Raw genomic sequence first — 11,500 nt, 5'->3', positions numbered from 1 at the left:
TGGACGGGGCAGGGTTCTGGGGCGGGCAACCCAGGCTTTTGGGTAACACAGAAATCTAGAAAAGGGACACCTTGACCAGCTGAGGCTCAGTTACAAAGAGCCTGGGAGGAAGCAGTGGGGGCTAGTCCAGAAGTCCGATGGCGGCTTCCGGGAGAGGCGTGTCATCTCGGGGCGTGGTAGAGGTTGGGCGGAGCGACACCACTGGGCTGGAGGAGGCAGGAAATCGGGGCTGGTCCTGGCAGCGCAGCCCTGTCCCTATCTCGGCTCCTCAGCAAGTACCCCCACCCCCCGCCCCCGGGTCTCACCATGGACGCTACGGAGACAGGTAGGGGGGTGGGAACTGGGGGCATCTCTCCACCGCTCCTTAGCTCTTAACCCAGGGAAGTCCCACTTACTCCTGAGCTACCTGACAGCCGGGGAAGAAATCCTGGCAAGGGAAGGACAGGAAAGGTCTGTGCACCTTGGAGACTCCTGAAGCGCACAGGGCGCACGACTCCTGCCCCAACCCTCCGATTGCCCTGCAGAGCCGGCACCCCGGATGCCTGGGGGGAAGGGGCCCAGGAACGGGAAGTGGCCGCTTCTGCTTATTATACTATGGATGGGGGCAGGGTGTCAGGGCCAGGATCCCTGCAGGGCACCCCGGGCGGGGGTGGGGGCATAAAGCTAGAAAGTGGCGGCAGCAGAATTGTGACTAGGTCTAGGTTATGTTTCCAGCTGTCTTTGTGTGTGTGTGTGTCATTCAGTCCGGTTCCTCATGGTTTCAGCTGTACTCGCGTGTGTTTATGCCGCAGGCTAAGTGCCTGTGCGTCCCACGTGCGGTCCCATCTGTCTGCCCTGGGGTCCATGTGGCTCCATTGTCAAGCCAGGCCTCTACTCCATCACTCATGTGGCAGCTGCATCTGTATTCTTGCTTTGCCTATGGGTCCCTGCCTGTGTGGGTGTCTCTGTGACTGTGAGCAACCGCTTCTCTGATTTTGCCGGGGCCCATCTGTCTGGTCTGAAACAACCCCTCTGAAGCTCACTGTCCCGTCCCACACTAGTCTTAGATCAAAACTCACTTAGGTCTCTGTTTCTATCTCGCTTTCTCCCTCTTCCTTCCATCTCTGCTTGAGAGTGGTTGAGGTGCTTTGCTGCCTCCAAGGGTAGAGGGAGGGAGACAGTGAGTGGTTGGTTCATGTTTTCTTGCACTTCTCTCCCCCCAGAGCTGACCCCAGCTCCTGAGGGCAGGAAGAGGTACAGTGACATCTTCCAGAGCCTGGACAACCTGGAGATATCGTTGGGGAACGTGTGAGTCTGAGCCTGTCACCACATCTCGCCAAGCTCCCTAACTATCTGTTGCCCCACATCTGGACACACTGGCTTCCAACCCTCCCAAATACGTGTGCCTTTTGGCATTCTAGACACACAGGTGTTTCAGGTATATCTTAAAAGTAGTCCTAAGACAACTCCTGCCATACACACATAACCTCATGAACCCTTAAAACGCTTTAATTCCAGCACTTGGGAGGTAAAGACAGGCGGATCTCTGTGAGTTCGAGGCTCTTGTTTACAAGAGCTAGTTCCAGGACAGGTCCCAAAGCTACAGAGAAACTCTGTGTTTTTAGGAAAAGCTCTCGCCTGAAGATGTGGCTGAGTAGTGGAACGGGTTCATAGCATTCATAAGGCACCACCACGTAGTACTGCCTGTGCCACAAAAGGAAAGATGCGGAAAGGGGTTGTGTTGATAGAGTGTTTGGCATACATATGGCCTACATTCCATCCATAGGGCTGCGCAAACCAACCAAGGTGGTATGTCCTTGTAAATCCCACACTTGGGAAGTGGAGGCTGAGAACCAGGCTGGCAGCACAGTGAGCTGAAGGCCTGCCTGAATACCAACCACAGCCTCACTTAGCTCCCTTAAATCCTCAGATCACACCTTCTAAATCACAGATAATATTAGAGACTAGATCTCTCCCTTCTCCCTCAACTGTCCAGGATTTTTCCCCAATAAAGGACAGTCTGGGGCAGAAATGGCTTCCTCATTCCTTATCCTTCCCCACCCCCACCCCCAGGGCTTTCGACCCCTTGGCTGGAGACCTTGTACTCAGACAGGACCTGGAGCCTGACAAGACTGCCACAGCCGCGGTGGTGAGCAAGGAGATAGGGGACAGGATTGGGGGGCTCAGTTAGGCAGACCCCTGTCTTGCTTGATCCTGAGTGCTGTCTCTCATCCTCTTACCCCAGAGCAGTGAAGCCAGATGGAGTGATCCCTCCCCAGAGGGTCCCGTACCCCTCACAGGTAGGGGAGGATTTCAGGCAAGGAAGGGGGGGGAGGGTAACAGAGGTCATTCCTTCACCAAGGCATCACAGACCCTGTTCTGTGCCAGATTTAGGGGACAGGGCAGAGCCCACAATTCCCCTATCCTAAAGGATTCTCCAGTCTTGAGTAGAGAATCTGTAAATTACGGTACTGTAAATTATGATCCCAAAAGGGGCTTTAGGAGGGATCCATGAAAGTGTGGAACCAAAGTCATGGGGCTGGTCTCAGGGTCCAGGGAAGGCTTCCACAGAGGGCTGGGCTCGGGGGTTTCCCTATTTGTCCCAGAGGAAGAACTAGATTTGCGACTCACTCGGACGAACGGTGGTGTGGATGCTGCCCTGGAGTATGCCAAGGCATGGAGCCGCTATGCCAAGGAGTTGCTGGCCTGGACAGACAAGAGGGCCAACTACGGTGAGACTTCTTTCTTCCCAGCCCCTGATGACAAGCAGGACCCAAACCTCAGCTGCCTATAGCTCCCCCTCTGTCTCTCCTCCCCGTAGAGCTGGAGTTTGCTAAGAGTGTCATGAAGATCGCTGAGGCCGGCAAGGTGTCCATTCTCCAGCAGGTACCAGCCTTCCCTAGAGCCCCCAGGTCCTCTGTCCCTCTCCGTTCAGTTCCTGAACGAGCCCTGCATTCCACCCAGAGCCAAATGCCACTCCAGTACATCTACACCTTGTTTCTGGAGCATGACCTCAGCCTGGGAGCCCTGGCCGTGGAAACGCTGGCCCAGCAGAAGAGAGACTACTACCAGGTAATCATCCCCCTCCCTGCAACTGCCATTCAGGAGGAAGCTGGAGCCCAGAGATGCTCAGGATCTTGTCAAAAGTTCCTACACTGAGATTCAAACCCAGCTTCCTATGAGGCAGCAACATACACATACACACACAAAATGGTGCTTTTATCTGAGAGGAGGGATGATGTGAGTGTCCTAGAGAAGTATCTACCAGTAGAGCTACATCCCCAACCCCAAAGTTTAAAATTCTTCAACTTAGAAATACCGGTTTTATGGGGCCTGCGTGCCTTTAATCCCAGTACTTAAGAGGCAAAGGTAGGTAGATCTTTGAATTTGAGGCCATCCTGATCTACATAGTGAGTTCTAGAAAACCCTGAACTATATGTGAAACTCTGTTTTGATCAAACAAAACAAAAAAGAAATACTGATTTCAAGCCTGGCATGGTGACATACACCTTCAGTTTCAACGTAAGTGAGGCTGCAGCAGGTGGATCTCTGAAGTGGTGGTAAGCCAAGGCCTCATAGTAAGACCAGGACCAGTGAGATGGCTCAGAAGGACCCAAGTTCAATTTCTGAAACCCATATAAAGGTAGAAGGATAGATCCAACTTCATAATGCTATCCTCTCTCCACACACATGCCATAGCATGTATGTTCACATATGCACATCATACACATAGAATAATAATAATAAATAGATTTTTAAAAAAGAAGGGCTGGAGATATAGCACAACAGTAGACTACTTAGCTAACACATGCAAGACCATGATTCAAATCCCCAGTAGTAAAAGAAAAAAAAAAAAACAGGGAATCCATGGAATTGGCTCAGCAGGTGAAGATACTTGCCACCAAGTTTGGCAATCTGTACCCATAGGAGGAAGGAGAAACCAACTCCCACAGATTGTCCTCTGACATCACACGTGCTAGCACAAATGTATCCCCACACATATACAAACATAAAATAAATAAGTGAAATTTTCAAAAGAGGCTGGAGCGATGCCTCAGTGGTTAAGAGCACATACTGCTCTTGCAGAGGACCTGAGTTTGCTTCCTAGAACCCACGAGTGGCAGTCCACAACCACCTATAAGTCCCACTACATGGGGATCTGACACCTCAAGCCTCCATAGGCACCCACACTCTTGTGCACAAGCCTGCACACATTCACACATTTAAAAGTAATAAAAAATAAAATTGAAAAAGTTGAAAATAGAAAGAATACACCAATAGGGGTGTCAGGCTGCTGTTTCTTGGCACTAAGACCTCAGGATGTCTGGGGTCCCTGAAAAAAAGATGGAGTGATCACACAACTTTCTGCTCATGTACATGGGCTTAGGGGTATTGAAAAAAGAGTTTAGGTCTGGGGTATGGGTAGTGGTGTCTAAGGGCAGAGCACATGCAAGGCCGTGGAGCAAGAGACAACCAATGAGAGTGCTGGAGTTGCTTCCCCATGCCCATCCTCCACTCTGCAGCCTTTAGCAGCCAAAAGGATGGAGATTGAGAAGTGGAGAAAGGAATTCAAGGAGCAGTGGCTGAAGGAGCAGAAACGCATGGTAAGGCCCTTCGTAGTGGGCCGTCCATCAAAGAGTGGAGGCCTCTGCAGACCGCAGACGGAGGACTTATGGTCCTCTTATTGCCCCCAAGAATGAGGCGGTGCAGGCACTACGGCGCACCCGGCTCCAGTACATTCAACGCAGAGAGGACCTTTGGGCACGTTCCCAGGGGTCCCCTGAGGATCCTCCTCCCCAGGCATCTCCCGGATCCAGCAAGCAGCAGGAGCGCAGACGACGCTCCCGAGAGGAGGCACAGGCCAAGGTGGAGACACAGTACCAAGAGCCCCTAACATCTGGATACTCTCTCACCAACTCTAGTCCATTTACACTGTCTCTGCCTTGGTTTCCCCAGGCACAGGAGGCAGAGGCTTTGTACCAGGCCTGCATCCGAGAGGCCAATACGCGTCAGCAGGATCTGGAAACCACCAAGCGGCGGATAGTGTCACATGTACGCAAACTGGTGTTGCAAGGAGACGAAGTACTTAGGCGGGTAAGACCCGGCCCCATGTCACTCGTGGTTCAGTGCACTTGGACACCAGTAAATACTCCTTTCCTCTGTCCCTCATCCTTATAGCCTACCAGTGACAGGTCCTGTCCTCAAACCCTGCTCATACTTGTTGGTAAAGGTTAGGCTACCCCCCACGCCAGGAATCTAGGTTCAGCCCTCTTAGGTTATCTTCATCCTTGCAGGTGACGCTGGGCCTGTTTGAGCTGCGAGGGGCACAGGCAGAGAGAGGACCTCGAGCCTTCTCAGCTCTGGCTGAGTGCTGTGCGCCCTTTGAGCCTGGCCAGCGCTACCAGGAGTTTGTGCGGGCACTGCAGCCTGAGGCCCCGCCACCGCCGTCTCCCGCCTTCTGCTTCCAGGAGTTCACGCCTGTGCTACACAGGTGTGCTCTAGGGCTGGGCTTGGAGTAAGCTCAGAAGCCCCGTGCCAGGTTTTAATAAGTGTGTGTGTGTGTGTGTGTGTGTGTGTATACTTTATGTTCATCTGTTACCCCCCTCTTGCTCCCTTCCACATCAGCTGAATCCCTTACTCTCCCAACTAGTCCCCATTTCTTTAATGTCTTCCAGATTTTTGTTTTATTTTATGAGACAGGGTTTCTCTGTGTAGCCCTGGCTGTCCTCGATCTCCCTCTGTAGACCAGGCTGGCCTTGAACTCACAGAGATTCACTTGCCTCTGCCTCTTCACTAGCACTGCCCGATTAAAGAATTATTTTTATTTAGATGTATGTGAATAGGCTACCTGTATGCAGGTGCCCTCAAAGACCAGATGAGGGGATCAGGGCCTGTGGAGCTGGAGTTATAGGCATTTGTGAGCCATCTATGCAGGTGCTGGGAACTGAGCTTGGGTCCTGTAAGAGCAGCCAAACATTCATTGCCACTGAGTCACCTCTCCAGCCCTTCCTCTGTTTGTTTGCTTGCTTGCTTTGAAATGGCTTGATGACTTTTGTTAAGGGTACTTATAGGATCAGGGGGACTTCTAATGAACTACCCCAGTCTTAGAGTGCTGGGGCTAGGGCCCGTATGGGGTTCAAATTGTCCTGGATACCAGAGTTTGCAAATGCTTGATGTTGGGACCCAAATGCTATGCCCGCTTGCTGTCACCCAGGCCAGCTTCCTGGAGATTAAACCCTCAAATCTCTTTCTCCCAGTTCCCCTCAGGACACAAAAAAGAAGTTTTTGGGGCCTCCACATGCCAGGCTGGAGGAGGGTTACTCTGAGCCTGGCCCTTGGGAGGATACCAGCTCAGGCAGCCAGGGTAAGTTCAAGGAGGCCTGGTGGGTATAGGGCCTGGATTTGCCCAGCCTGATTGCCCTATTCTCACCTAGGGATGCCAGGCCCCACTCCAGTCAGTGATGTGGACAGTGTAGGTGGTGGCAATGAATCCCAGTCCCTGGATTCCCCTACTTCCAGCCCAGGTGAGGGTAGGACCTGGCCCTCCCCTCCCCCCCCCCACCTGTACCCTTCCACCTCCCACCTGTCCTCTAGCTCCTAGCCAAGCACCGACTTAATCTCCAACCTACCTCTTGGCCTCTGACCTACCCTTCGATCTATACCCTGATCTTGGTGCAAGTTTCCTCTAATCCACCAGACAAGGGCCTGGCCCATTCCTGGACGTGACCTCTGGCCTCTGACCCTTTCTCTCAAAGATCTCTCTGGGTGTTTTTGGAAGTCCTGGAAACCAAGCCTGTCTCCTTAGACCTACCTCTGTGTCCTCTGACCCCAGGTGCTGCTACTCGGCGGCTTGTGAAGGTGTCGTCTATAAGCACTGAGTCCTCTGATGACTTTGAGGAACGAGACCCTGGTAAGGCTGACCTAGGTGGGCAGGTGAGCTTACAGGGACAAGAGGGTGGCCCTGACAGCCCTGACTCCCTCCTTGCAGATCTGGGGGATGGGATGGAGAATGGACTAGGCAGCCCCTTCAGGAAGTGGACACTGTCCACAGCTGCTCAGACCCACCGGCTACGGCGGCTGCGTGGTCCAGCCAAGTGCAGAGAATGTGAAGCCTTCATGGTCAGCGGGACAGAGTGTGAAGAGGTGTGACCTCGACTGCAGACCTAATGACCTCTGCTGACTTTCACCAGACACACTGACCCAGATCCCTGCAGCCCTGCTCTAGGACCTGCCTTTGTCTGATGTCCTATCTCAGGCTCAATGTTTGTTTTTTGTCATGTGTGTGTGAGTATGTGTGAGTGTGTGTGTGAGTGTGTGAGTGTGTGTGCATGAGTGCCATGGTGTGGGGGTGATAGGGGATACTTTAAAGGAGCCATCTCTTTGCTTCCTGCTTGTGAGTCCTGAAGATGGTCATCGGGTTTGGCCGTGAGCACTTTACCTACTTTCACTGGTCAGGTCGAGCATCTCTTACCATTCTCCACTCCCTGGCTTTCCTGATAACCTCCTCATCCCCTGCTACCTTCCTAATAGCCATCTTGCCCCCAGCTGAACTCCTAACCCTGTGACATTCCTCCCCCCCCCCCCCCCCCAGTGCTTTTTGACCTGTCACAAGCGCTGTCTGGAGACCCTCCTCATCCTTTGTGGACACCGACGGCTTCCAGCCCGGATGCCTCTCTTTGGAGTTGACTTCCTACAACTCCCCAGAGACTTCCCTGAGGAGGTGCCCTTTGTGGTTACCCGGTGCACAGCTGAGATAGAACATCGCGCCCTGGGCCTGCAGGGTATCTATCGGGTCAGTGGGTCTCGAGTGCGTGTGGAACGACTGTGCCAGGCCTTTGAGAATGGCCGAGTGCTGGTTGAACTGTCGGGAAACTCTCCTCATGATATCACCAGTGTCCTCAAGCGATTTCTTCAAGAGGTAGGTGGCTCTAGGCTGAGGTGGTGGGCAAGAATCATGCAGCCTCTGGCTCAGGACCCTTGGCAGCCCATCCCCACTCCTGTCCCCACCAGCTCACTGATCCCGTGGTCCCCTTCCACCTCTACGACGCCTTCATCTCTCTGGCAAAGACCCTGCATGCAGACCCCGGGGACGACCCTGGAACCCCCAGCCCCAGCCCTGAGATTATCCGCTCGCTGAGGACCCTCTTGGTGCAGCTGCCTCCCTCTAACTACAGCACTGTGCGGCACCTGGTAGCCCATCTGTTCAGGTGTGCATGGGTCCCTAGGCTTTGAATCATAGCCCTCTTTCCCTAGAAACATAACTGCTTACCTGTGTGGCTCATATTAACCTCTGACCTTTCATATTTCTTCTGAGCTCAGAGCCCTGGACACACACACCTGACCCTGACACCGTCTCAGTGACCAGACATTACTTTTCTGTGGCCTGGCCAAGTCACCAGGCTAGCTCACAGGTCCAACCAGTCTCCTCCCACTTCATGTCACCAGGCTAGCTCACAGGTCTGACCAGTCTCCTCCAACTTCATGGTTGACCCTTCTCCCCACCATTTGCAGGGTGGCTGCTCGTTTTGAAGAAAACAAGATGTCTGCCAACAACTTGGGAATTGTATTTGGGCCTACGCTGCTGCGGCCACCAGATGGACCCAGGGCCCCCGGAGTCAGCCCTGTGGCCTGTCTGCTGGACTCTAGTCACCAGGCTCAGCTTGTTGAATTCCTCATTGTGCACTATGAGCAGATCTTTGGAATGGATGAGCTCCCTCTGGCCTCTGAGCCCCTGACCCAAGATCCTGGCCTGGCTCCCACACTCCTCGAATCCAGTCCTCAGCACCCAGCCCCACTTCTTGCCCAAGACATACAACCCCTGACCATAGCCTCAGACTGCAGCCCAGATCCCAAACTCCACAGTGCCCCGGAGAAGTGTCTGGAGGTCACACCTTCTGAGGTAGAAGTCTGCTTATTCCACAGATGTGGGGATGGCCTTGTCTGTGTTTAATACCCCCCTTCTTTTGCACAACTCGACATTGAATCCAGTGCCTGGTGTGCGTTAAATGTGTGCTTATCACTAAGTCCTCCTAGCTCTGTTTAATTTTGTTTGCATTTTTCAAAAGCATTTGTTTGTTTGTTTGTTGAGTGAATAGCCACACACATGTCATGGCATGAGCATGAAGCCAGAGGACAGCCTATCCTTCATGGGACCTGGGGATGGAATTCTTCAGGTTCAAGTACTGTAACATCTCTCCAGCCCAAATTGCTTTTGTTACATTTTTAATTAATTAATTTATGTATTGAGGGGTGTCACATGGAAGTCAGAGAAAAAGTCAGTTCTCTTCTAGCATGGAGGTCCTGGAAATGGAAACTGCTAAGCTTGGTGACAGAGGCCTTTTCATCCTTAACATCCTTTTAGTGTTTATTTTGTGGCAGAGTCTCCTTATAATGCCAGATTGTCCTTGAACTCACACTGTAAGCCAGTTTAATGGCCCTCCTGCCTAGGCCTAAGAGTAGTAGCTGAGAAGCTGAGATGACACACTGTTATATATATCACACACACACACACATGCACATTGGTGGGGTTTTTTCCCAGGATGTATGTCTGTAAGGATGTCAGGTCCCCTGGAACTGGAGTCACAGACAGTTTTGAGCTATCACGTAGGTGCTGGATATTGAACCTGGATTCTCTGGGAAAGCAGCCAATGCTCTAACCTCTGAGCTCTCTCCAGCCCCGGCACACTTGCCTTTATATTGTATTGTTTTGTTTGATTTTGAGATAGGGTCGTTCTCTGTGATCTTCCTGCCTTAGTGCTTGGAGTGCATGACATAGGAATAGGAAGAAAGAGGCATGAGCAAGTCTGGGGAAAACGTACAGGCAGTGGGACCAGCTGGGAAAAGGCCTTGGGGTCTTGAGGTGGGAGCGTGCGTGCTATGTGCAGTCCTGGATTGTAAAGAGTGGGTAAGGGAAACAAGAATAGAGCAAGGACCAGGTTGCAAATGAATCTCGGTGACAAAGTGATCGTCTAGCATGTGTAGGTTTTGGATTCGGATCCCAGCACTAGAAAAGAAGGTTAGTCAGACGGCTCTGTTAGCTGCCGAGCACAGGCTGTGAGTGACAGATGAGAACTGGCTATGGACAGTGTACATTGAGACAGGGTCACTCACTGAACTTGCAGCGTGCTATTTCAGCTCCCAGGACACCTGTCTCCACCCCATAATATACTAGTTACAAGCACTTCCAGTCATGCCTGGCTTTTTACAAAGATGCCAGAAATTCAAACCTGGCTCCTCATGTGTGCACAGCAAATCCTCTGATGCACTGAGCCACCCCCACAAAACCCCAAACAGGGCTTTACTGTTAGGAGTCACATTCTGGGTTTCTTCCTGCAGATTGCAACTCTGCAGAGGGACCAAAGGGAGGAGAAGGAGGTGGAAAACACCAGAGATGGGGCAGGGGAAGGTGAGTGTCCTGGAGAGCTCTCTCTTTCCCTTAGGGTTGCTTGGCTGACCGGTCACTCCTGGAGGTACATCCTGAGAACTTGGGGATGCTTAGCATTCATCTTTTCACAGGGTCCGGCCACAACCCTGAGGACTTGCTCCTGGGAACACAATCCCGGGGCCACTTCAGTCGCCAGCCAGTGAAGTATTCACGGGGAGGTGTACGGCCAGTCACTCATCAACTGTCCAGCTTGGCTCTGGTAGCTTCCAAACTGTGTGAGGAGACTCCTGTTACTGTTTCAACAGTGCACCGAGGTAGTTTGAGGGGACGAAGCCTGGGCCCTGCTGCTGCCTCCCCTGAAGGCAGTCCCCTGCGCCGAAACCCTCTGCCCAAGCACTTTGAGATCACCCAGGAGACAGCCCGGCTACTCTCCAAGCTGGACACTGAGGCTATGTCCAGTGCTACCTGCTGTGCTGACACTGAGCCTGAGGGGTCTGAGGAACATCTCTGACCACCCACCATCCCAGGAGACTCAGGACTGAGCTGATGACCCCATATGTCTCTCTTCTTGCCCCACCTGGTAACCAGACCAATTTAGTGGGGTGTGGGGAGAGACAGGTTACCAGAGAGTTGGGTAAGGAAGACCACCCATCTTGGGAAGTCCTCACCATCTCCCTGCCAGAGGAGGTTAAAACGGCCAGACAACACAGGTGCACAGGCAAATCAGGATCAATGACTCAGTTGAATCAGTATTCAATGGTCAGTACAGGTCCGAAGATCCTTGGGTTACCCCAGTCACAGCTGTCTGACTACTCTGATCATAAGAGCTCCTGGTTCTACCTGAGTAGGTGGGTGTGGTTTAGCCCTCACCTGCTTTTATATCTTCCTGGGTTTGGTTTGTTTGTTTGTTTGTTTTGAGATGGGCTCTATTGTAGCTCTGGCTGATCTGGAACTCCCTATGTAAACCAGGTTGTCATAGAACTCACAGAAATTCCCTCCTTTTAAGTGCTGGCCAAATCTGGATTCTTATAACCTCTGAATAAAGCCATGTCCTGATTGAATACAACGGTGCTAATGGTGCTTGCTGCAAAGCCTGACCCACTTGGTAGTAGGAGAGAACCAATTATTGCAAATTAT

General features: G+C 52.2%; 2 protein-coding genes across 13 annotated transcripts in view; one reads left to right on the top strand and one right to left on the bottom strand.

The window, feature by feature from the left end:
* LOC126494358 (zinc finger protein 14-like) overlaps window positions 1-11,500 on the bottom strand; it is a 239,788-nt gene that overhangs the window by 188,832 nt on the left and 39,456 nt on the right. The gene's annotated exons all lie outside the window — the stretch shown is intronic.
* Window positions 67-11,429, top strand: Gmip (GEM interacting protein). 9 transcript variants are annotated; one of them, XM_050131644.1, is made up of 20 exons: window positions 67-325; window positions 1,203-1,287; window positions 2,053-2,128; window positions 2,225-2,279; window positions 2,586-2,711; window positions 2,801-2,865; window positions 2,944-3,051; window positions 4,503-4,583; window positions 4,675-4,845; window positions 4,936-5,073; window positions 5,274-5,470; window positions 6,237-6,343; window positions 6,414-6,503; window positions 6,812-6,889; window positions 6,968-7,122; window positions 7,571-7,897; window positions 7,990-8,186; window positions 8,491-8,881; window positions 10,315-10,384; window positions 10,495-11,429. In XM_050131644.1, the coding sequence occupies exons 1-20, from the start codon at window positions 307-309 to the stop codon at window positions 10,872-10,874; spliced, it is 2,916 nt and encodes a 971-aa protein (XP_049987601.1). In that variant the 5' UTR covers window positions 67-306; the 3' UTR covers window positions 10,875-11,429. The 9 variants fall into 9 exon arrangements, with proteins under 9 accessions (XP_049987601.1, XP_049987605.1, XP_049987602.1 ...); XM_050131648.1 differs by having other exon boundaries at window positions 78-325; window positions 8,491-8,878; XM_050131645.1 differs by lacking the exon at window positions 67-325 and having other exon boundaries at window positions 357-1,287; window positions 4,780-4,845.

This window comes from Alexandromys fortis, unplaced genomic scaffold, assembly GCF_014885135.2.
Source record: "Alexandromys fortis isolate MF-2015 unplaced genomic scaffold, M_Fortis_MF-2015_v1.1 scaffold_376, whole genome shotgun sequence".
Classification (NCBI taxonomy): Eukaryota; Metazoa; Chordata; class Mammalia; order Rodentia; family Cricetidae; genus Alexandromys; species Alexandromys fortis.
Note: the sequence above shows the minus strand (reverse complement) of the source record. Positions and strands in the feature narration are given on the sequence as shown.

Bases quoted from the DNA above. Each gene is read 5' to 3' on its own strand.
- Gmip (XM_050131640.1), top strand. From the start codon at position 1,175: ATGTTTTCTTGCACTTCTCTCCCCCCAGAGCTGACCCCAGCTCCTGAG. The intron at 3,052-4,502 runs GTAATCATCCCC...TCCACTCTGCAG, and splicing joins AGAAGAGAGACTACTACCAG to CCTTTAGCAGCCAAAAGGAT. The intron at 8,187-8,490 runs GTGTGCATGGGT...CACCATTTGCAG, and splicing joins CTGGTAGCCCATCTGTTCAG to GGTGGCTGCTCGTTTTGAAG.